This window comes from Salmo trutta, chromosome 3, assembly GCF_901001165.1.
Source record: "Salmo trutta chromosome 3, fSalTru1.1, whole genome shotgun sequence".
Classification (NCBI taxonomy): Eukaryota; Metazoa; Chordata; class Actinopteri; order Salmoniformes; family Salmonidae; genus Salmo; species Salmo trutta.
Window position 1 is genome coordinate 66,750,427 of NC_042959.1, and position 26,885 is coordinate 66,777,311.

Consider the following 26,885-nt stretch of genomic DNA (forward strand, 5'->3'; position numbering starts at 1 on the left):
CGGGCTGTCTAGTCGAGGACGTTGTGAAGGCTACGGGGTGTCTAGTAGAGGACGTTGTGAGGGCTACGGGCTGTCTAGTCGAGGACGTTGTGAAGGCTACGGGGTGTCTAGTCGAGGACGTTGTGAGGGCTACGGGCTGTCTAGTCGAGGACGTTGTGAAGGCTACGGGGTGTCTAGTAGAGGACGTTGTGAGGGCTACGGGGTGTCTAGTAGAGGACGTTGTGAGGGCTACGGGCTGTCTAGTCGAGGACGTTGTGAGGGCTACGGGGTGTCTAGTCGAGGACGTTGTGAAGGCTACGGGGTGTCTAGTAGAGGACGTTGTGAGGGCTACGGGCTGTCTAGTCGAGGACGTTGTGAGGGCTACGGGCTGTCTAGTAGAGGACGTTGTGAGGGCTACGGGTGTCTAGTAGAGGACGTTGTGAGGGCTACGGGCTGTCTAGTCGAGGACGTTGTGAGGGCTACGGGGTGTCTAGTAGAGGACGTTGTGAGGGCTACGGGGTGGCTAGTAGAGGACGTTGTGAGGGCTACGGGGTGGCTAGTAGAGGACGTTGTGAAGGCTACGGGGTGTCTAGTGTTTTTGAACAGTAAAATTCACTGGATGTACTTTATATTACCACCTTTAACTCCAGTCCTACTCTGCTCAGAATAACCAGCAGTCTTTATTTCACACCTGAAGATTATTATTATTATTATTATTCCATCTTCACTTATTTACGTAAACTTCTTCAACAACAAAAAAACACAAAAAGCCCAAAGACGAGTCCCGTGATAACAGCTTTATTTACATGAACAACTGACGAGCAGACAGACCACCGGGACAAAGATGTGAATGCAGAGGAGTACAAAATAATCCCTGAAAAACAAGCAGCCAGACTCCAGTCGTGTTAACGAAGGACACCATTCAGTTTCCTCCTCCACAATGCAACACAATTCTGAGTATTTCAGAACACCCAGTTGACATGAGCGATACCAACCACCATATAATGTTACTGAATACTAATCTGATTTAATACTGAATGCATCATCGTCTCATGTATTTAAGATCTGTTGTGTCCATAAATTTGAACTACCACCAGTTTTTTTTAAAGGAGTCTTTTGAGGACTTGTGTAGATTAAAAAATATCCCCAATGTGGTGTTATAATTCAGTAGCAGTAACATTGAAAAAAACACATTTCCAGTGGTAGCATTGTCATTGGTTACACTAATTGCACTGTTTGTCTACATAACCTGTTTCAAGTACTCATAACATCACCCTGAAGAAGGTAGTGATGCCGAAACGTTGGTCAATTCCCAATAAATTACTGGGAGTTTATATATGGAGTGTGAGACTTTATTTTGATAGCTTATAGTTTATTCGTTGTTAGTCAGCACTCCACACAAAAAACATTTCTGGGTGTGCGCCAGCTCATGTTTTTTAATCAGCATAAAGGACTAACATAAAACAATACATTCAATAGCTCCCTTTTTCAGAAAAATGTTTTTCATTTTCAGATGAATATTCTTCATCATCCCTAATTAATGGACAAGTCACTGTTCCTGTGTACGAGTTACAGTAAATGCAGGCAGTAGTATTCTTCTTCCATGGCTACCTCACTTCCTGTGGCTGTCAAAGCCCATTTCCTGAATGCCTGCAGCATTTCCATGGTGACACCCCTTCCTTTAAAATAGTGTAAAAGCCCTTACACATGTGGTAAGCAAAGCTCTAAAAAAATATATCTTAAAGTGAGAAGATCATTCAGCTATAGAAAGTATGGTTAGAAAATTAGAAAAGTACAGGTTGTTCAAGAGTTGTCTTACATAAATATTTGCTCTGAGGGTAGGCTATAAAAGGCTTAGGTTTACAAGGTCAGAATAATACAGTAAAATACATCAGAATTTATGTCATGATGTAAATTCTGATTTATTTGAGTAAATACACTTTGTCTCCATCTTAACCTAAAGTATTTGTTGCACATCAATCACATTTTAGTAAACATTAAAAGGTGACATCCTAACAACCTGACAGTCAAAAGTGTTGTACTTGGCACTAGAGTGCAGTAAGCCCTTACAGATAAAGTAGCAGTAAATGTCAATGTGAGTTCCAGTGAAGGTAACTATAACAGAAACCCATCTGGACCTTTCATTTAACTCTAGTGTTAAATGTTGTGTTCAAACTGACTGTAGGTTGCTCCTTGACGACAGGTCTCACAAATCACTCTGGCATCAATACATATGATAGGGTTGCATTCAAGTACCACAAAATAGGGGCAGTTATGAAAGTGTTGCAAAGCCAGTGGCTTGGGGAAGTGAACTTCTTTAGTGACGTTACGTTCAACGATGAATAAATAAAAGCTGTGTCTGTACACACAGTCTTTCATTTTCTGCACGTCCAAGCATACCTGCAGGGTGACATTTGGACTAGTTAACTTTTGAACTTCCATGGTAATTCAGCCCATAGTTCCTGGTCGTCTGCTGTCTTCCCCTCCTTCACCTAGCCACTCAAAATGTCCTCTCTTTGGCTTCCCACGATATGTCCCTCACCTCACCCGTTCATCCTCACATCATACCTAGAGAAAACAAAGCACTTTTAATACGGGAATAATAATCCTACAAAGTAAAAGTAAAATTGTAATAACTTGGCTAATATAGCTCTCAAGAGAACCCAGTCACTCACTCTCGGATGCTGTCGGGAATCTGTAGGTGTTCCATGGGGATGTACTCGGACAGCTCCTGCAGGCTGTGAATGAAGCGGATCTTCCGGCTGAACTTCTCACTGCGGAGGGCACAGAGAGGTCAGAGGTTAGAGTGAACATCAGCATGGTCAAGGCATAGGCATATGCTGTAGCTGGATCTTCACAACAGATGGAGTGGGACTCACTGAATCACAGTGACTCGTTGAATCTTCTTCTGAGGACTGATGTGGTTCAAATGAAATATGACTTTAATGGTTCTTCTCACCTGATGAAAGGCTTGACGACAGTGATGAGTGCTTTGATGTACCAGGCAGGGTGGACCACAAAGAGCCCCTTCAGGTCCTTCCTCAACCTGCCAGGAGAACCATCACCATGACTCCACACACATTACATTTACATGACTCATCCACATTATTCAGGGCGAGTTACAATACGTGTCAAATACGTAGGCGGAAACAACCACATGATATGAGTAACATAGTGGCTGAGGCCGATTCTCTGGATGGAACACGGCGAATGTCTGTGATTTCGTAAACGATCCCCTAGGCATGGGCAGAAACCTGATGTCAATGTCTGTTTCTCTGAGTCACATGAAGAAAATCATTCACTTAGACGCCTCAGTAAACACCAGCCTTATTTGCATACAATAAGAATGTTCATCCTATGTGTAGTTCTCCTCTTAATGCCCTGGGAAGAGTGCCGTGATATACGGCTTTGAGACCTGACTCTGATGATATGACTCAAAAGCTCACGGTCGCATAGCAACTGCATTTGCCTCCCTCCAAATTGAGCGCGTGAGGTAACGTCTGAGGGCTGGTTTTCTCAAAGACACCAGTGTCTGGAAATAGGTCTGGTCTCGTCCAAGTTCACCAGAAGACATGCTACAGATGGAGGATCTAAATTGGATCACCCGTTTGCAGGATAGCATTCCTGCAATGCAGAATTTTTTTTATGTAGTGTTTTTGAGGTTTAAAAAGGCTTCTGACGTTTTGACTTGATTTTCCCTCAGGAAAAATATATCAACCCTTACACAAATGTCTATTAATTATAATCCACATAATAATTCACATTTCCGGTTGCTTCAAGATTATTTTCCTGTTGTAGCAAACTGGCTCAAATTAAGATCCTACATCTGTACCTTTGGCACTATAATTCTCTAAGACAGGGTTTCCCAAACTCGATCCTGGGGGCCCCCCTGGGAGCAAGTTTTGTTTTTTGCCCTAGCACAGCTGATTCAAATAATCCAAGCTTGATGAGTTGGTTCTTTGAATCAGCTGTGTAGTGCCTGGGAAAAAAACAAAACGTGCACCCGAGTTTCGGAAACAACGCCCTAAGGTATATTAGGAGCAAGATGGTCAACCTGACGTTTTTCATGAATATTGTCTTCAATTGGGAGGCCAGTGTGGTATGCACAGTGAATGTGGTGGTTTATGTATGGGAATGTTATGTTGTGGAGTGTGGCCAGTGGCCAGGCATGCAGAGACTGAGCACTGAGCTGCCTTTATATGGACTATGGAAACATCTCAATGATAAGGAGGACTACATTACAGTAGAACCAACAGCACAGATGCGGTATGAGACAACTGGCAAATATACCAACACGTGGATATACTTTAGTACACTTACTTTTGATTGGATTTGTATTATTGATATTGATTATTGTACTGCGATGTTGAGAGAGCCAGCACACAAGCATTTCACTGCACCTTTTATACCTGCTGGAAACTGTGTACGTGATGAATACAATTTGATTTTGCACACGCACACAGTCAGGGGTCAGAGGGTTATCTGAGGAATGTCCGGAGGGGGCACTTCCCTGTGGTAGAGATCCTCACAGCCCTGAATCATTACACTCCCCTGTGGTAGAGATCCTCACAGCCCTGAGTCATTACACTTCCCTGTGGTAGAGATCCTCACAGCCCTGAATCATTACACTTCCCTGTGGTAGAGATCCTCACAGCCTTGAATCATTATACTTCCCTGTGGTAGAGATCCTCAAAGCCCTGAATCATTACACTACCCTGTGGTAGAGATCCTCACAGCCCTGAATCATTACACTTCCCTGTGGTAGAGATCCTCACAGCCCTGAGTCATTACACTACCCTGTGGTAGAGATCCTCACAGCCCTGAGTCATTACACTACCCTGTGGTAGAGATCCTCACAGCCCTGAATCATTACACTTCCCTGTGGTAGAGATCCTCACAGCCCTGAGTCATTACACTTCCCTGTGGTAGAGATCCTCACAGCCCTGAATCATTACACTTCCCTGTGGCAGAGATCCTCACAGCCCTGAATCATTACACTTCCCTGTGGTAGAGATCCTCACAGCCCTGAATCATTATACTACCCTGTGGTAGAGATCCTCACAGCCCTGAGTCATTATACTACCCTGTGGTAGAGATCCTCACAGCCCTGAGTCATTATACTTCCCTGTGGTAGAGATCCTCACAAACCTGAGTCATTACACTACCCTGTGGTAGAGATCCACACAGCCCTGAATCATTATACTTCCCTGTGGTAGAGATCCACACAGCCCAGAATCATTACACTTCCCTGTGGTAGAGATCCTCACAGCCCTGAATCATTACACTTCCCTGTGGTAGAGATCCTCACAGCCCTGAGTCATTATACTTCCCTGTGGTAGAGATCCTCAAAGCCCTGAATCATTACACTACCCTGTGGTAGAGATCCTCACAGCCCTGAATCATTACACTTCCCTGTGGTAGAGATCCTCACAGCCCTGAATCATTACACTTCCCTGTGGTAGAGATCCTCACAGCCCTGAGTCATTACACTACCCTGTGGTAGAGATCCTCACAGCCCTGAGTCATTACATTACCCTGTGGTAGAGATCCTCACAGCCCTGAATCATTATACTACCCTGTGGTAGAGATCCTCACAGCCCTGAATCATTATACTACCCTGTGGTAGAGATCCTCACAGCCCTGAGTCATTACATTACCCTGTGTTAGAGATCCTCACAGCCCTGAATCATTATACTTCCCTGTGGTAGAGATCCTCACAGCCCTGAATCATTACACTTCCCTGTGGTAGAGATCCTCACAGCCCTGAATCATTACACTTCCCTGTGGTAGAGATCCTCACAGCCCTGAGTCATTACACTTCCCTGTGGTAGAGATCCTCACAGCCCTGAATCATTATACTACCATGTGGTAGAGATCCTCACAGCCCTGAAACATTATACTTCCCTGTGGTAGAGATCCTCACAGCCCTGAGTCATTACACTACCCTGTGGTAGAGATCCTCACAGCCCTGAATCATTACAGTTCCCTGTGGTAGAGATCCTCACAGCCCTGAGTCATTACACTTCCCTGTGGTAGAGATCCTCACAGCCCTGAATCATTATACTACCCTGTGGTAGAGATCCTCACAGCCCTGAATCATAACACTACCCTGTGGTAGAGATCCTCACAGCCCTGAATCATTATACTACCATGTGGTAGAGATCCTCACAGCCCTGAGTCATTACACTTCCCTGTGGTAGATATCCTCACAGCCCTGAATCATTATACTACCATGTGGTAGAGATCCTCACAGCCCTGAATCATTATACTACCCTGTGTGAAGAGATCCTCACAGCCCTGAATCATTACACTACCCTGTGGTAGAGATCCTCACAGCCCTGAATCATTATACTTCCCTGTGGTAGAGATCCACACAGCCCAGAATCATTACACTTCCCTGTGGTAGAGATCCTCACAGCCCTGAATCATTACACTTCCCTGTGGTAGAGATCCTCACAGCCCTGAGTCATTATACTTCCCTGTGGTAGAGATCCTCAAAGCCCTGAATCATTACACTACCCTGTGGTAGAGATCCTCACAGCCCTGAATCATTACACTTCCCTGTGGTAGAGATCCTCACAGCCCTGAATCATTACACTTCCCTGTGGTAGAGATCCTCACAGCCCTGAGTCATTACACTACCCTGTGGTAGAGATCCTCACAGCCCTGAGTCATTACATTACCCTGTGGTAGAGATTCTCACAGCCCTGAATCATTACACTCCCTGTGGTAGAGATCCTCACAGCCCTGAATCATTATACTACCCTGTGGTAGAGATCCTCACAGCCCTGAGTCATTACATTACCCTGTGGTAGAGATCCTCACAGCCCTGAGTCATTACACTTCCCTGTGGTAGAGATCCTCACAGCCCTGAATCATTATACTACCATGTGGTAGAGATCCTCACAGCCATGAATCATTATACTTCCCTGTGGTAGAGATCCTCACAGCCCTGAATAATTATACTTCCCTGTGGTAGAGATCCTCACAGCCCTGAGTCATTACATTACCCTGTGGTAGAGATCCTCACAGCCCTGAATCATTACACTCCCTGTGGTAGAGATCCTCACAGCCCTGAATCATTATACTACCCTGTGGTAGAGATCCTCACAGCCCTGAGTCATTACATTACCCTGTGGTAGAGATCCTCACAGCCCTGAATCAATATACTTCCCTGTGGTAGAGATCCTCACAGCCCTGAATCATTATACTTCCCTGTGGTAGAGATCCTCACAGCCCTGAGTCATTATACTTCCCTGTGGTAGAGATCCTCACAGCCCTGAATCATTATACTTCCCTGTGGTAGAGATCCTCACAGCCCTGAAACATTATACTTCCCTGTGGTAGAGATCCTCACAGCCCTGAGTCATTACACTACCCTGTGGTAGAGATCCTCACAGCCCTGAATCATTACACTTCCCTGTGGTAGAGATCCTCACAGCCCTGAGTCATTACACTACCCTGTGGTAGAGATCCTCACAGCCCTGAATCATTACACTTCCCTGTGGTAGAGATCCTCACAGCCCTGAATCATTACACTTCCCTGTGGTAGAGATCCTCACAGCCCTGAATCATTATACTACCCTGTGGTAGAGATCCTCACAGCCCTGAGTCATTACATTACCCTGTGGTAGAGATCCTCACAGCCCTGAATCATTACACTTCCCTGTGGTAGAGATCCTCACAGCCCTGAATCATTACATTACCCTGTGTTAGAGATCCTCACAGCCCTGAATCATTATACTTCCCTGTGGTAGAGATCCTCACAGCCCTGAATCATTACACTTCCCTGTGGTAGAGATCCTCACAGCCCTGAGTCATTATACTTCCCTGTGGTAGAGATCCTCACAGCCCTGAGTCATTACACTACCCTGTGGTAGAGATCCTCACAGCCCTGAATCATTACACTTCCCTGTGGTAGAGATCCTCACAGCCCTGAGTCATTACACTTCCCTGTGGTAGAGATCCTCACAGCCCTGAATCATTATACTACCATGTGGTAGAGATCCTCACAGCCCTGAATCATTATACTTCCCTGTGGTAGAGATCCTCACAGCCCTGAATCATTATACTTCCCTGTGGTAGATATCCTCACAGCCCTGAGTCATTACATTACCCTGTGGTAGAGATCCTCACAGCCCTGAATCATTACACTCCCTGTGGTAGAGATCCTCACAGCCCTGAATCATTATACTACCCTGTGGTAGAGATCCTCACAGCCCTGAGTCATTACATTACCCTGTGGTAGAGATCCTCACAGCCCTGAATCATTACATTACCCTGTGTTAGAGATCCTCACAGCCCTGAATCATTATACTTCCCTGTGGTAGAGATCCTCACAGCCCTGAATCATTATACTTCCCTGTGGTAGAGATCCTCACAGCCCTGAGTCATTATACTTCCCTGTGGTAGAGATCCTCACAGCCCTGAATCATTATACTTCCCTGTGGTAGAGATCCTCACAGCCCTGAGTCATTACACTTCCCTGTGGTAGAGATCCTCACAGCCCTGAATCATTATACTACCATGTGGTAGAGATCCTCACAGCCCTGAATCATTATACTTCCCTGTGGTAGAGATCCTCACAGCCCTGAATAATTATACTTCCCTGTGGTAGAGATCCTCACAGCCCTGAGTCATTACATTACCCTGTGGTAGAGATCCTCACAGCCCTGAATCATTACACTCCCTGTGGTAGAGATCCTCACAGCCCTGAATCATTATACTACCCTGTGGTAGAGATCCTCACAGCCCTGAGTCATTACATTACCCTGTGGTAGAGATCCTCACAGCCCTGAATCAATATACTTCCCTGTGGTAGAGATCCTCACAGCCCTGAATCATTATACTTCCCTGTGGTAGAGATCCTCACAGCCCTGAGTCATTATACTTCCCTGTGGTAGAGATCCTCACAGCCCTGAGTCATTATACTTCCCTGTGGTAGAGATCCTCACAGCCCTGAGTCATTATACTACCCTGTGGTAGAGATCCTCACAGCCCTGAATCATTACACTTCCCTGTGGTAGAGATCCTCACAGCCCTGAATCATTACACTTCCCTGTGGTAGAGATCCTCACAGCCCTGAATCATTACACTTCCCTGTGGTAGAGATCCTCACAGCCTTGAATCATTATACTTCCCTGTGGTAGAGATCCTCAAAGCCCTGAATCATTACACTACCCTGTGGTAGAGATCCTCACAGCCCTGAATCATTACACTTCCCTGTGGTAGAGATCCTCACAGCCCTGAATCATTACACTTCCCTGTGGTAGAGATCCTCACAGCCCTGAATCATTATACTTCCCTGTGGTAGAGATCCTCACAGCCCTGAATCATTACACTTCCCTGTGGTAGAGATCCTCACAGCCCTGAGTCATTATACTTCCCTGTGGTAGAGATCCTCACAGCCCTGAGTCATTACACTACCCTGTGGTAGAGATCCTCACAGCCCTGAATCATTACACTTCCCTGTGGTAGAGATCCTCACAGCCCTGAGTCATTACACTTCCCTGTGGTAGAGATCCTCACAGCCCTGAATCATTATACTACCATGTGGTAGAGATCCTCACAGCCCTGAATCATTATACTTCCCTGTGGTAGAGATCCTCACAGCCCTGAATCATTATACTTCCCTGTGGTAGATATCCTCACAGCCCTGAGTCATTACATTACCCTGTGGTAGAGATCCTCACAGCCCTGAATCATTACACTCCCTGTGGTAGAGATCCTCACAGCCCTGAATCATTATACTACCCTGTGGTAGAGATCCTCACAGCCCTGAGTCATTACATTACCCTGTGGTAGAGATCCTCACAGCCCTGAATCATTACATTACCCTGTGTTAGAGATCCTCACAGCCCTGAATCATTATACTTCCCTGTGGTAGAGATCCTCACAGCCCTGAATCATTATACTTCCCTGTGGTAGAGATCCTCACAGCCCTGAGTCATTATACTTCCCTGTGGTAGAGATCCTCACAGCCCTGAGTCATTATACTTCCCTGTGGTAGAGATCCTCACAGCCCTGAATCATTATACTTCCCTGTGGTAGAGATCCTCACAGCCCTGAGTCATTACACTTCCCTGTGGTAGAGATCCTCACAGCCCTGAATCATTATACTACCATGTGGTAGAGATCCTCACAGCCCTGAATCATTATACTTCCCTGTGGTAGAGATCCTCACAGCCCTGAATAATTATACTTCCCTGTGGTAGAGATCCTCACAGCCCTGAGTCATTACATTACCCTGTGGTAGAGATCCTCACAGCCCTGAATCATTACACTCCCTGTGGTAGAGATCCTCACAGCCCTGAATCATTATACTACCCTGTGGTAGAGATCCTCACAGCCCTGAGTCATTACATTACCCTGTGGTAGAGATCCTCACAGCCCTGAATCATTACACTTCCCTGTGGTAGAGATCCTCACAGCCCTGAATCATTACACTTCCCTGTGGTAGAGATCCTCACAGCCTTGAATCATTATACTTCCCTGTGGTAGAGATCCTCAAAGCCCTGAATCATTACACTACCCTGTGGTAGAGATCCTCACAGCCCTGAATCATTACACTTCCCTGTGGTAGAGATCCTCACAGCCCTGAATCATTACACTTCCCTGTGGTAGAGATCCTCACAGCCCTGAATCATTACACTTCCCTGTGGTAGAGATCCTCACAGCCCTGAGTCATTACACTACCCTGTGGTAGAGATCCTCACAGCCCTGAGTCATTACATTACCCTGTGGTAGAGATCCTCACAGCCCTGAATCATTACACTCCCTGTGGTAGAGATCCTCACAGCCCTGAATCATTATACTACCCTGTGGTAGAGATCCTCACAGCCCTGAGTCATTACATTACCTTGTGGTAGAGATCCTCACAGCCCTGAATCATTACACTTCCCTGTGGTAGAGATCCTCACAGCCCTGAATCATTACATTACCCTGTGTTAGAGATCCTCACAGCCCTGAATCATTATACTTCCCTGTGGTAGAGATCCTCACAGCCCTGAATCATTACACTTCCCTGTGGTAGAGATCCTCACAGCCCTGAGTCATTATACTTCCCTGTGGTAGAGATCCTCACAGCCCTGAGTCATTACACTACCCTGTGGTAGAGATCCTCACAGCCCTGAATCATTACACTTCCCTGTGGTAGAGATCCTCACAGCCCTGAGTCATTACACTTCCCTGTGGTAGAGATCCTCACAGCCCTGAATCATTATACTACCATGTGGTAGAGATCCTCACAGCCCTGAATCATTATACTTCCCTGTGGTAGAGATCCTCACAGCCCTGAATCATTATACTTCCCTGTGGTAGATATCCTCACAACCCTGAGTCATTACATTACCCTGTGGTAGAGATCCTCACAGCCCTGAATCATTACACTCCCTGTGGTAGAGATCCTCACAGCCCTGAATCATTATACTACCCTGTGGTAGAGATCCTCACAGCCCTGAGTCATTACATTACCCTGTGGTAGAGATCCTCACAGCCCTGAATCATTACATTACCCTGTGTTAGAGATCCTCACAGCCCTGAATCATTATACTTCCCTGTGGTAGAGATCCTCACAGCCCTGAATCATTATACTTCCCTGTGGTAGAGATCCTCACAGCCCTGAGTCATTATACTTCCCTGTGGTAGAGATCCTCACAGCCCTGAATCATTATACTTCCCTGTGGTAGAGATCCTCACAGCCCTGAGTCATTACACTTCCCTGTGGTAGAGATCCTCACAGCCCTGAATCATTATACTACCATGTGGTAGAGATCCTCACAGCCCTGAATCATTATACTTCCCTGTGGTAGAGATCCTCACAGCCCTGAATAATTATACTTCCCTGTGGTAGAGATCCTCACAGCCCTGAGTCATTACATTACCCTGTGGTAGAGATCCTCACAGCCCTGAATCATTACACTCCCTGTGGTAGAGATCCTCACAGCCCTGAATCATTATACTACCCTGTGGTAGAGATCCTCACAGCCCTGAGTCATTACATTACCCTGTGGTAGAGATCCTCACAGCCCTGAATCAATATACTTCCCTGTGGTAGAGATCCTCACAGCCCTGAATCATTATACTTCCCTGTGGTAGAGATCCTCACAGCCCTGAGTAATTATACTTCCCTGTGGTAGAGATCCTCACAGCCCTGAGTCATTATACTTCCCTGTGGTAGAGATCCTCACAGCCCTGAGTCATTATACTACCCTGTGATAGAGATCCTCACAGCCCTGAATCATTACACTTCCCTGTGGTAGAGATCCTCACAGCCCTGAATCATTACACTTCCCTGTGGTAGAGATCCTCACAGCCCTGAATCATTACACTTCCCTGTGGTAGAGATCCTCACAGCCTTGAATCATTATACTTCCCTGTGGTAGAGATCCTCAAAGCCCTGAATCATTACACTACCCTGTGGTAGAGATCCTCACAGCCCTGAATCATTACACTTCCCTGTGGTAGAGATCCTCACAGCCCTGAATCATTACACTTCCCTGTGGTAGAGATCCTCACAGCCCTGAATCATTACACTTCCCTGTGGTAGAGATCCTCACAGCCCTGAATCATTATACTACCCTGTGGTAGAGATCCTCACAGCCCTGAGTCATTACATTACCCTGTGGTAGAGATCCTCACAGCCCTGAATCATTACACTTCCCTGTGGTAGAGATCCTCACAGCCCTGAATCATTACATTACCCTGTGTTAGAGATCCTCACAGCCCTGAATCATTATACTTCCCTGTGGTAGAGATCCTCACAGCCCTGAATCATTACACTTCCCTGTGGTAGAGATCCTCACAGCCCTGAGTCATTATACTTCCCTGTGGTAGAGATCCTCACAGCCCTGAGTCATTACACTACCCTGTGGTAGAGATCCTCACAGCCCTGAATCATTACACTTCCCTGTGGTAGAGATCCTCACAGCCCTGAGTCATTACACTTCCCTGTGGTAGAGATCCTCACAGCCCTGAATCATTATACTACCATGTGGTAGAGATCCTCACAGCCCTGAATCATTATACTTCCCTGTGGTAGAGATCCTCACAGCCCTGAATAATTATACTTCCCTGTGGTAGAGATCCTCACAGCCCTGAGTCATTACATTACCCTGTGGTAGAGATCCTCACAGCCCTGAATCATTACACTCCCTGTGGTAGAGATCCTCACAGCCCTGAATCATTATACTACCCTGTGGTAGAGATCCTCACAGCCCTGAGTCATTACATTACCCTGTGGTAGAGATCCTCACAGCCCTGAATCAATATACTTCCCTGTGGTAGAGATCCTCACAGCCCTGAATCATTATACTTCCCTGTGGTAGAGATCCTCACAGCCCTGAGTCATTATACTTCCCTGTGGTAGAGATCCTCACAGCCCTGAATCATTATACTTCCCTGTGGTAGAGATCCTCACAGCCCTGAATCATTACAGTTCCCTGTGGTAGAGATCCTCACAGCCCTGAGTCATTACACTTCCCTGTGGTAGAGATCCTCACAGCCCTGAATCATTATACTACCCTGTGGTAGAGATCCTCACAGCCCTGAATCATAACACTACCCTGTGGTAGAGATCCTCACAGCCCTGAATCATTATACTACCATGTGGTAGAGATCCTCACAGCCCTGAGTCATTACACTTCCCTGTGGTAGAGATCCTCACAGCCCTGAATCATTATACTACCATGTGGTAGAGATCCTCACAGCCCTGAATCATTATACTACCCTGTGTGAAGAGATCCTCACAGCCCTGAATCATTACACTACCCTGTGCTAGAGATCCTCACAGCCCTGAATCATTACACTTCCCTGTGGTAGAGATCATCACAGCCCTGAGTCATTACACTACCCTGTGGTAGAGATCCTCACAGCCCTGAATCATTATACTACCCTGTGGTAGAGATCCTCACAGCCCTGAGTCATTATACTTCCCTGTGGTAGATATCCTCACAGCCCTGAGTCATTACATTACCCTGTGGTAGAGATCCTCACAGCCCTGAATCATTACACTCCCTGTGGTAGAGATCCTCACAGCCCTGAATCATTATACTACCCTGTGGTAGAGATCCTCACAGCCCTGAGTCATTACATTACCCTGTGGTAGAGATCCTCACAGCCCTGAATCATTACATTACCCTGTGTTAGAGATCCTCACAGCCCTGAATCATTATACTTCCCTGTGGTAGAGATCCTCACAGCCCTGAATCATTATACTTCCCTGTGGTAGAGATCCTCACAGCCCTGAGTCATTATACTTCCCTGTGGTAGAGATCCTCACAGCCCTGAATCATTATACTTCCCTGTGGTAGAGATCCTCACAGCCCTGAGTCATTACACTTCCCTGTGGTAGAGATCCTCACAGCCCTGAATCATTATACTACCATGTGGTAGAGATCCTCACAGCCCTGAATCATTATACTTCCCTGTGGTAGAGATCCTCACAGCCCTGAATAATTATACTTCCCTGTGGTAGAGATCCTCACAGCCCTGAGTCATTACATTACCCTGTGGTAGAGATCCTCACAGCCCTGAATCATTACACTCCCTGTGGTAGAGATCCTCACAGCCCTGAATCATTATACTACCCTGTGGTAGAGATCCTCACAGCCCTGAGTCATTACATTACCCTGTGGTAGAGATCCTCACAGCCCTGAATCAATATACTTCCCTGTGGTAGAGATCCTCACAGCCCTGAATCATTATACTTCCCTGTGGTAGAGATCCTCACAGCCCTGAGTAATTATACTTCCCTGTGGTAGAGATCCTCACAGCCCTGAGTCATTATACTTCCCTGTGGTAGAGATCCTCACAGCCCTGAGTCATTATACTACCCTGTGGTAGAGATCCTCACAGCCCTGAATCATTACACTTCCCTGTGGTAGAGATCCTCACAGCCCTGAATCATTACACTTCCCTGTGGTAGAGATCCTCACAGCCCTGAATCATTACACTTCCCTGTGGTAGAGATCCTCACAGCCTTGAATCATTATACTTCCCTGTGGTAGAGATCCTCAAAGCCCTGAATCATTATACTTCCCTGTGGTAGATATCCTCACAGCCCTGAGTCATTACATTACCCTGTGGTAGAGATCCTCACAGCCCTGAATCATTACACTCCCTGTGGTAGAGATCCTCACAGCCCTGAATCATTATACTACCCTGTGGTAGAGATCCTCACAGCCCTGAGTCATTACATTACCCTGTGGTAGAGATCCTCACAGCCCTGAATCATTACATTACCCTGTGTTAGAGATCCTCACAGCCCTGAATCATTATACTTCCCTGTGGTAGAGATCCTCACAGCCCTGAATCATTATACTTCCCTGTGGTAGAGATCCTCACAGCCCTGAGTCATTATACTTCCCTGTGGTAGAGATCCTCACAGCCCTGAGTCATTATACTTCCCTGTGGTAGAGATCCTCACAGCCCTGAGTCATTATACTTCCCTGTGGTAGAGATCCTCACAGCCCTGAGTCATTACACTTCCCTGTGGTAGAGATCCTCACAGCCCTGAATCATTATACTACCATGTGGTAGAGATCCTCACAGCCCTGAATCATTATACTTCCCTGTGGTAGAGATCCTCACAGCCCTGAATAATTATACTTCCCTGTGGTAGAGATCCTCACAGCCCTGAGTCATTACATTACCCTGTGGTAGAGATCCTCACAGCCCTGAATCATTACACTCCCTGTGGTAGAGATCCTCACAGCCCTGAATCATTATACTACCCTGTGGTAGAGATCCTCACAGCCCTGAGTCATTACATTACCCTGTGGTAGAGATCCTCACAGCCCTGAATCAATATACTTCCCTGTGGTAGAGATCCTCACAGCCCTGAATCATTATACTTCCCTGTGGTAGAGATCCTCACAGCCCTGAGTCATTATACTTCCCTGTGGTAGAGATCCTCACAGCCCTGAATCATTATACTTCCCTGTGGTAGAGATCCTCACAGCCCTGAATCATTACAGTTCCCTGTGGTAGAGATCCTCACAGCCCTGAGTCATTACACTTCCCTGTGGTAGAGATCCTCACAGCCCTGAATCATTATACTACCCTGTGGTAGAGATCCTCACAGCCCTGAATCATAACACTACCCTGTGGTAGAGATCCTCACAGCCCTGAATCATTATACTACCATGTGGTAGAGATCCTCACAGCCCTGAGTCATTACACTTCCCTGTGGTAGAGATCCTCACAGCCCTGAATCATTATACTACCATGTGGTAGAGATCCTCACAGCCCTGAATCATTATACTACCCTGTGTGAAGAGATCCTCACAGCCCTGAATCATTACACTACCCTGTGCTAGAGATCCTCACAGCCCTGAATCATTACACTTCCCTGTGGTAGAGATCCTCACAGCCCTGAGTCATTACACTACCCTGTGGTAGAGATCCTCACAGCCCTGAATCATTATACTACCCTGTGGTAGAGATCCTCACAGCCCTGAGTCATTATACTTCCCTGTGGTAGATATCCTCACAGCCCTGAGTCATTACATTACCCTGTGGTAGAGATCCTCACAGCCCTGAATCATTACACTCCCTGTGGTAGAGATCCTCACAGCCCTGAATCATTATACTACCCTGTGGTAGAGATCCTCACAGCCCTGAGTCATTACATTACCCTGTGGTAGAGATCCTCACAGCCCTGAATCATTACATTACCCTGTGTTAGAGATCCTCACAGCCCTGAATCATTATACTTCCCTGTGGTAGAGATCCTCACAGCCCTGAATCATTATACTTCCCTGTGGTAGAGATCCTCACAGCCCTGAGTCATTATACTTCCCTGTGGTAGAGATCCTCACAGCCCTGAATCATTATACTTCCCTGTGGTAGAGATCCTCACAGCCCTGAGTCATTATACTTCCCTGTGGTAGAGATCCTCACAGCCCTGAATCATTATACTACCATGTGGTAGAGATCCTCACAGCCCTGAATCATTATACTTCCCTGTGGTAGAGATCCTCACAGCCCTGAATAATTATACTTCCCTGTGGTAGAGATCCTCACAGCCCTGAGTCATTACATTACCCTGTGGTAGAGATCCTCACAGCCCTGAATCATTACACTCCCTGTGGTAGAGATCCTCACAGCCCTGAATCATTATACTACCCTGTGGTAGAGATCCTCACAGCCCTGAGTCATTACATTACCCTGTGGTAGAGATCCTCACAGCCCTGAATCAATATACTTCCCTGTGGTAGAGATCCTCACAGCCCTGAATCATTATACTTCCCTGTGGTAGAGATCCTCACAGCCCTGAGTAATTATACTTCCCTGTGGTAGAGATCCTCACAGCCCTGAGTCATTATACTTCCCTGTGGTAGAGATCCTCACAGCCCTGAGTCATTATACTACCCTGTGGTAGAGATCCTCACAGCCCTGAATCATTACACTTCCCTGTGGTAGAGATCCTCACAGCCCTGAATCATTACACTTCCCTGTGGTAGAGATCCTCACAGCCCTGAATCATTACACTTCCCTGTGGTAGAGATCCTCACAGCCTTGAATCATTATACTTCCCTGTGGTAGAGATCCTCAAAGCCCTGAATCATTACACTACCCTGTGGTAGAGATCCTCACAGCCCTGAATCATTACACTTCCCTGTGGTAGAGATCCTCACAGCCCTGAATCATTACACTTCCCTGTGGTAGAGATCCTCACAGCCCTGAATCATTACACTTCCCTGTGGTAGAGATCCTCACAGCCCTGAATCATTATACTACCCTGTGGTAGAGATCCTCACAGCCCTGAGTCATTACATTACCCTGTGGTAGAGATCCTCACAGCCCTGAATCATTACACTTCCCTGTGGTAGAGATCCTCACAGCCCTGAATCATTACATTACCCTGTGTTAGAGATCCTCACAGCCCTGAATCATTATACTTCCCTGTGGTAGAGATCCTCACAGCCCTGAATCATTACACTTCCCTGTGGTAGAGATCCTCACAGCCCTGAGTCATTATACTTCCCTGTGGTAGAGATCCTCACAGCCCTGAGTCATTACACTACCCTGTGGTAGAGATCCTCACAGCCCTGAATCATTACACTTCCCTGTGGTAGAGATCCTCACAGCCCTGAGTCATTACACTTCCCTGTGGTAGAGATCCTCACAGCCCTGAATCATTATACTACCATGTGGTAGAGATCCTCACAGCCCTGAATCATTATACTTCCCTGTGGTAGAGATCCTCACAGCCCTGAATCATTATACTTCCCTGTGGTAGATATCCTCACAGCCCTGAGTCATTACATTACCCTGTGGTAGAGATCCTCACAGCCCTGAATCATTACACTCCCTGTGGTAGAGATCCTCACAGCCCTGAATCATTATACTACCCTGTGGTAGAGATCCTCACAGCCCTGAGTCATTACATTACCCTGTGGTAGAGATCCTCACAGCCCTGAATCATTACATTACCCTGTGGTAGAGATCCTCACAGCCCTGAATCATTATACTTCCCTGTGGTAGAGATCCTCACAGCCCTGAATCATTATACTTCCCTGTGGTAGAGATCCTCACAGCCCTGAGTCATTATACTTCCCTGTGGTAGAGATCCTCACAGCCCTGAGTCATTATACTTCCCTGTGGTAGAGATCCTCACAGCCCTGAATCATTATACTTCCCTGTGGTAGAGATCCTCACAGCCCTGAGTCATTACACTTCCCTGTGGTAGAGATCCTCACAGCCCTGAATCATTATACTACCATGTGGTAGAGATCCTCACAGCCCTGAATCATTATACTTCCCTGTGGTAGAGATCCTCACAGCCCTGAATCATTATACTTCCCTGTGGTAGAGATCCTCACAGCCCTGAGTCATTACATTACCCTGTGGTAGAGATCCTCACAGCCCTGAATCATTACACTCCCTGTGGTAGAGATCCTCACAGCCCTGAATCATTATACTACCCTGTGGTAGAGATCCTCACAGCCCTGAGTCATTACATTACCCTGTGGTAGAGATCCTCACAGCCCTGAATCAATATACTTCCCTGTGGTAGAGATCCTCACAGCCCTGAATCATTATACTTCCCTGTGGTAGAGATCCTCACAGCCCTGAGTCATTATACTTCCCTGTGGTAGAGATCCTCACAGCCCTGAATCATTATACTTCCCTGTGGTAGAGATCCTCACAGCCCTGAATCATTACAGTTCCCTGTGGTAGAGATCCTCACAGCCCTGAGTCATTACACTTCCCTGTGGTAGAGATCCTCACAGCCCTGAATCATTATACTACCCTGTGGTAGAGATCCTCACAGCCCTGAATCATAACACTACCCTGTGGTAGAGATCCTCACAGCCCTGAATCATTATACTACCATGTGGTAGAGATCCTCACAGCCCTGAGTCATTACACTTCCCTGTGGTAGAGATCCTCACAGCCCTGAATCATTATACTACCATGTGGTAGAGATCCTCACAGCCCTGAATCATTATACTACCCTGTGTGAAGAGATCCTCACAGCCCTGAATCATTACACTACCCTGTGGTAGAGATCCTCACAGCCCTGAATCATTACACTTCCCTGTGGTAGAGATCCTCACAGCCCTGAGCCATTACACTACCCTGTGGTAGAGATCCTCACAGCCCTGAATCATTATACTACCCTGTGGTAGAGATCCTCACAGCCCTGAGTCATTATACTTCCCTGTGGTAGAGATCCTCACAGCCCTGAGTCATTATACTACCCTGTGGTAGAGATCCTCACAGCCCTGAATCATTACACTTCCCTGTGGTAGAGATCCTCACAGCCCTGAATCATTACACTTCCCTGTGGTAGAGATCCTCACAGCCCTGAATCATTACACTTCCCTGTGGTAGAGATCCTCACAGCCTTGAATCATTATACTTCCCTGTGGTAGAGATCCTCAAAGCCCTGAATCATTACACTACCCTGTGGTAGAGATCCTCACAGCCCTGAATCATTACACTTCCCTGTGGTAGAGATCCTCACAGCCCTGAATCATTACACTTCCCTGTGGTAGAGATCCTCACAGCCCTGAATCATTACACTTCCCTGTGGTAGAGATCCTCACAGCCCTGAGTCATTACACTACCCTGTGGTAGAGATCCTCACAGCCCTGAGTCATTACATTACCCTGTGGTAGAGATCCTCACAGCCCTGAATCATTACACTCCCTGTGGTAGAGATCCTCACAGCCCTGAATCATTATACTACCCTGTGGTAGAGATCCTCACAGCCCTGAGTCATTACATTACCCTGTGGTAGAGATCCTCACAGCCCTGAATCATTACACTTCCCTGTGGTAGAGATCCTCACAGCCCTGAATCATTACATTACCCTGTGTTAGAGATCCTCACAGCCCTGAATCATTATACTTCCCTGTGGTAGAGATCCTCACAGCCCTGAATCATTACACTTCCCTGTGGTAGAGATCCTCACAGCCCTGAGTCATTATACTTCCCTGTGGTAGAGATCCTCACAGCCCTGAGTCATTACACTACCCTGTGGTAGAGATCCTCACAGCCCTGAATCATTACACTTCCCTGTGGTAGAGATCCTCACAGCCCTGAGTCATTACACTTCCCTGTGGTAGAGATCCTCACAGCCCTGAATCATTATACTACCATGTGGTAGAGATCCTCACAGCCCTGAATCATTATACTTCCCTGTGGTAGAGATCCTCACAGCCCTGAATCATTATACTTCCCTGTGGTAGATATCCTCACAGCCCTGAGTCATTACATTACCCTGTGGTAGAGATCCTCACAGCCCTGAATCATTACACTCCCTGTGGTAGAGATCCTCACAGCCCTGAATCATTATACTACCCTGTGGTAGAGATCCTCACAGCCCTGAGTCATTACATTACCCTGTGGTAGAGATCCTCACAGCCCTGAATCATTACATTACCCTGTGTTAGAGATCCTCACAGCCCTGAATCATTATACTTCCCTGTGGTAGAGATCCTCACAGCCCTGAATCATTATACTTCCCTGTGGTAGAGATCCTCACAGCCCTGAGTCATTATACTTCCCTGTGGTAGAGATCCTCACAGCCCTGAATCATTATACTTCCCTGTGGTAGAGATCCTCACAGCCCTGAATCATTACACTTCCCTGTGGTAGAGATCCTCACAGCCCTGAGTCATTACACTTCCCTGTGGTAGAGATCCTCACAGCCCTGAATCATTATACTACCATGTGGTAGAGATCCTCACAGCCCTGAATCATTATACTACCCTGTGTTAAGAGATCCTCACAGCCCTGAATCATTATACTTCCCTGTGGTAGAGATCCTCACAGCCCTGAATCATTACAGTTCCCTGTGGTAGAGATCCTCACAGCCCTGAGTCATTATACTACCCTGTGGTAGAGATCCTCACAGCCCTGAGTCATTATACTTCCCTGTGGTAGAGATCCTCACAGCCCTGAGTCATTATACTACCCTGTGGTGGAGATCCACACAGCCCTGAATCATTATACTTCCCTGTGGTAGAGATCCTCACAGCCCTGAGTCATTATACTACCCTGTGGTAGAGATCCTCACAGCCCTGAATCATTACACTTCCCTGTGGTAGAGATCCTCAAAGCCCTGAATCATCACACTACACTGTGGTAGAGATCCTCACAGCCCTGAATCATTTACAACCCTGTGGTAGAGATCCTCACAGCCCTGAATCATTATACAACCCTGTGGTAGAGATCCTCACAGCCCTGAATCATTACACTACCCTGTAGTAGAGATCCTCACAGCCCTGAATCATTATACTACCCTGTGGTAGAGATCCTCACAGCCCTGAATCATTATACTACCCTGTGGTAGAGATCCTCACAGCCCTGAATCATTATACTTCCCTGTGGTAGAGATCCTCACAGCCCTGAATCGTTATACTACCCTGTGGTAGAGATCCTCACAGCCCTGAATCGTTATACTACCCTGTGGTAGAGATCCTCACAGCCCTGAATCATTACACTACCCTGTGGTAGAGATCCTCACAGCCCTTAATCATTACACTACCCTGTGGTAGAGATCCTCACAGCCCTGAATCATTACACTTCCCTGTGGTAGAGATCCTCACAGCCTTGAATCATTATACTTCCCTGTGGTAGAGATCCTCAAAGCCCTGAATCATTACACTACCCTGTGGTAGAGATCCTCACAGCCCTGAATCATTACACTTCCCTGTGGTAGAGATCCTCACAGCCCTGAATCATTACACTACCCTGTGGTAGAGATCCTCACAGCCCTGAGTCATTACATTACCCCGTGGTAGAGATCCTCACAGCCCTGAGTCATTATACTACCCTGTGGTAGAGATCCACACAGCCCTGAATCATTATACTACCCTGTGGTAGAGATCCTCACAGCCCTGAATCATTACACTTCCCTGTGGTAGAGATCCTCACAGCCCTGAATCATTACACTTCCCTGTGGTAGAGATCCTCACAGCCCTGAATCATTACACTTCCCTGTGGTAGAGATCCTCACAGCCCTGAATCATTACACTTCCCTGTGGTAGAGATCCTCACAGCCCTGAATCATTACACTTCCCTGTGGTAGAGATCCTCACAGCCCTGAATCATTACACTTCCCTGTGGTAGAGATCCTCAAAGCCCTGAATCATCACACAACCCTGTGGTAGAGATCCTCACAGCCCTGAATCATCACACTACCCTGTGGTAGAGATCCTCACAGCCCTGAATCATTATACAACCCTGTGGTAGAGATCCTCACAGCCCTGAATCATTACACTACCCTGTAGTAGAGATCCTCACAGCCCTGAATCATTATACTACCCTGTGGTAGAGATCCTCACAGCCCTGAATCATTATACTACCCTGTGGTAGAGATCCTCACAGCCCTGAATCATTATACTTCCCTGTGGTAGAGATCCTCACAGCCCTGAATCGTTATACTACCCTGTGGTAGAGATCCTCACAGCCCTGAATCATTACACTACCCTGTGGTAGAGATCCTCACAGCCCTGAATCATTATACTACCCTGTGGTAGAGATCCTCACAGCCCTGAATCATTATACTTCCCTGTGGTAGAGATCCTCACAGCCCTGAATCGTTATACTACCCTGTGGTAGAGATCCTCACAGCCCTGAATCGTTATACTACCCTGTGGTAGAGATCCTCACAGCCCTGAATCATTACACTACCCTGTGGTAGAGATCCTCACAGCCCTGAATCATTACACTACCCTGTGGTAGAGATCCTCACAGCCCTGAATCATTACACTTCCCTGTGGTAGAGATCCTCACAGCCTTGAATCATTATACTTCCCTGTGGTAGAGATCCTCAAAGCCCTGAATCATTACACTACCCTGTGGTAGAGATCCTCACAGCCCTGAATCATTACACTTCCCTGTGGTAGAGATCCTCACAGCCCTGAATCATTACACTACCCTGTGGTAGAGATCCTCACAGCCCTGAGTCATTACATTACCCCGTGGTAGAGATCCTCACAGCCCTGAGTCATTATACTACCCTGTGGTAGAGATCCACACAGCCCTGAATCATTATACTACCCTGTGGTAGAGATCCTCACAGCCCTGAATCATTACACTTCCCTGTGGTAGAGATCCTCACAGCCCTGAATCATTACACTTCCCTGTGGTAGAGATCCTCACAGCCCTGAATCATTACACTTCCCTGTGGTAGAGATCCTCACAGCCCTGAATCATTACACTTCCCTGTGGTAGAGATCCTCACAGCCCTGAATCATTACACTTCCCTGTGGTAGAGATCCTCACAGCCCTGAATCATTACACTTCCCTGTGGTAGAGATCCTCACAGCCCTGAATCATTACACTTCCCTGTGGTAGAGATCCTCAAAGCCCTGAATCATCACACAACCCTGTGGTAGAGATCCTCACAGCCCTGAATCATCACACTACCCTGTGGTAGAGATCCTCACAGCCCTGAATCATCACACTACCCTGTGGTAGAGATCCTCACAGCCCTGAATCATTATATCACCCTGTGGTAGAGATCCTCAGAGCCCTGAATCATTACACTACCCTGTAGTAGAGATCCTCACAGCCCTGAATCATTATACTACCCTGTGGTAGAGATCCTCACAGCCCTGAATCATTATACTACCCTGTGGTAGAGATCCTCACAGCCCTGAATCATTATACTTCCCTGTGGTAGAGATCCTCACAGCCCTGAATCGTTATACTACCCTGTGGTAGAGATCCTCACAGCCCTGAATCATTACACTACCCTGTGGTAGAGATCCTCACAGCCCTGAATCATTACACTACCCTGTGGTAGAGATCCTCACAGCCCTGAATCATTACACTTCCCTGTGGTAGAGATCCTCACAGCCTTGAATCATTATACTTCCCTGTGGTAGAGATCCTCAAAGCCCTGAATCATTACACTACCCTGTGGTAGAGATCCTCACAGCCCTGAATCATTACACTTCCCTGTGGTAGAGATCCTCACAGCCCTGAATCATTACACTTCCCTGTGGTAGAGATCCTCACAGCCCTGAGTCATTACACTACCCTGTGGTAGAGATCCTCACAGCCCTGAGTCATTACATTACCCCGTGGTAGAGATCCTCACAGCCCTGAGTCATTATACTACCCTGTGGTAGAGATCCACACAGCCCTGAATCATTATACTACCCTGTGGTAGAGATCCTCACAGCCCTGAGTCATTATACTACCCTGTGGTAGAGATCCTCACAGCCCTGAGTCATTATACTTCCCTGTGGTAGAGATCCTCACAGCCCTGAGTCATTATACTACCATGTGGTAGAGATCCTCACAGCCCTGAGTCATTATTCTACCCTGTGGTAGAGATCCTCACAGCCCTGAATCATTATACTACCCTGTAGTAGAGATCCTCACAGCCCTGAATCATTACACTACCCTGTGGTAGAGATCCTCACAGCCCTGAATCATTACACTACCCTGTGGTAGAGATCCTCACAGCCCTGAATCAATACACTACCCTGTGGTAGAGATCCTCACAGCCCTGAATCATTACACTACCCTGTGGTAGAGATCCTCACAGCCCTGAATCATTATAGCATTCCTGTGATATTCATTTTTAACATTTACATTTTAGTAATTTAGCAGACGCTCTTATCCAGAGCGACTTACAGTAGTGAATGCATACATTTCATACAATTTCATGCATTTTTTTTGTACTGGCCCCCCATGGGAATCGATATATATTCCACACGAGGGGAGGAGAAGCAGAGATAGGACAGGAATAAGAGCCCCCCCATTACGTCCTCCCATTCTGTCCAATACCTGGACCACAGCAGTGCTATACAGAGAACCATAGGGCCACTTGCCCCCTCCTCTGGACTCTTTCAGTACAACAGCAGAGGGAACCTTGTGAGAGAAAGAGCAAGAAGAACGTACTGTACCTTCTGTCAATGGAGGTGTAACACTGTCGCAGCCATTTGATGGCAGGCATCTTATTCCTGGGAGCCATGCTGCACAGGTACACCATGACATAGCCTTCTGACACCATCAGGTCCAGCGTCCCCACTATGTACCTGCACCATACACACACCCCCAAATAACAAACAAAAAGTACTTTGATTGTCATCTTTAATTGAGACCTCAACACCAGAGGGTGTTTGTCCGTCTACACTGACCTGAAGAGATTGTCCATGACGTACTCATAGTTCTCCACCGTGTTCTCTGGTAGGTAACAGGAGGAGAACGTGATGATGGCGTTCATAGCCTCCCCGTAATAACCTAGGAAACAGAGGCATACCTCATGAGATACAGCACATGTATATCACATAGAATTACATAGCGAAGAATGACAAGTTCCAACTGTGGGAGTATAGACGGAGTACATGTTGAACTGCTACTGTGTTAAGTACTGCTAATGGGGGTCCTAATAAAATACTTAAATACTTAAGGCAAATGTATTTCTGTTTGAACTCTTGTTGTTTGACATCATGATGAGGTAACTTGATTGGGCCCAGTAAGGCTGTTCAGAAAATAGATACAATCTTCTAGTCAAAGGAAGTCATCCCCCTCAACCTAACATACTATTATTTTAGGGGTATAAACAGTAATATATAGATGGATTCACACTGAGTATACCAAACATTAGGAACACCTTCCTAATATTGAGTTTTCCCTCAGAACAGCCTCAATTTGTCGGGGTATAGACTCTACAAGGTGTCGAACGCATTCCAGAGGGATGCTGGCCCATGTTAACTCCAATGCTTCCCATAGTTGTATCAAGTTGGTTGGATGTCCTTTGGGTGGTGGACATAGGATACACATGGAAAACTGTTGAGCATGAAAAACCCAGCAGCGTTGTAGTTCTTGACACAAACCAGTGCGCCTGGCACCTACTATTTAAAGATATATATATATTTTTTAAATGTAACCTTTATTTAACTAGGCAAGTCTTAAGAATAAATTCTTATTTACAACGACAGCCTACCCCGACCAAACCCAGATGACGCTGGGACAATTGTGCGCCGCCCTATTTGAATCCCAATCACGGCCGGAAGCGATGCAGCCTGGATTCGAACCAGGGACTGCAGTGACACCTCTTGCACTGAGATGCCGTGCGTTAGATTGCTGCGCCACTCGGGAGCAACCATACCCCGTTCAAAGGCACTTAAATCTTTTGTCTTTCCCATTCACCCTCTGAATGGCACACACACACAATCCATGTCTCAATTGTCTCAAGGCTGAAAAATCCTACTTTAACCTGGCTCCTCCCCTTCATCTACACTGATTGAAGTGGATTTAACAGGTGACATCAATAAGGGATCATAGCTTTCACCTGGATTCACCTGGTCAGTCTATGTCATGGAAAGAACAGTTCTTAATGTTTTGTATATCAGATAGAATTACATAGTGCAACTGAAAATCATTCCCTTTCACTGAGGCCTGTCGTTTTCAGCAAATGCATATAGTGGGAG

General features: G+C 46.6%; 1 protein-coding gene across 2 annotated transcripts in view; it reads right to left on the reverse strand.

The window, feature by feature from the left end:
* Positions 1-761: 761 nt before the first annotated feature.
* LOC115184789 (BCL2/adenovirus E1B 19 kDa protein-interacting protein 2) overlaps positions 762-26,885 on the reverse strand; it is a 31,539-nt gene continuing 5,415 nt past the window's right edge. For both annotated transcript variants that reach the window (XM_029745448.1, XM_029745449.1), the window contains exons 6-10: positions 25,590-25,692; positions 25,356-25,487; positions 2,939-3,025; positions 2,655-2,753; positions 762-2,547 (exon numbers count right to left, since the gene is read on the reverse strand). In XM_029745448.1, coding sequence (XP_029601308.1) covers positions 2,523-2,547; positions 2,655-2,753; positions 2,939-3,025; positions 25,356-25,487; positions 25,590-25,692 — 446 coding nt within the window. In that variant the 3' untranslated portion in view covers positions 762-2,522. The remainder of the gene's footprint in view (positions 2,548-2,654; positions 2,754-2,938; positions 3,026-25,355; positions 25,488-25,589; positions 25,693-26,885) is intronic.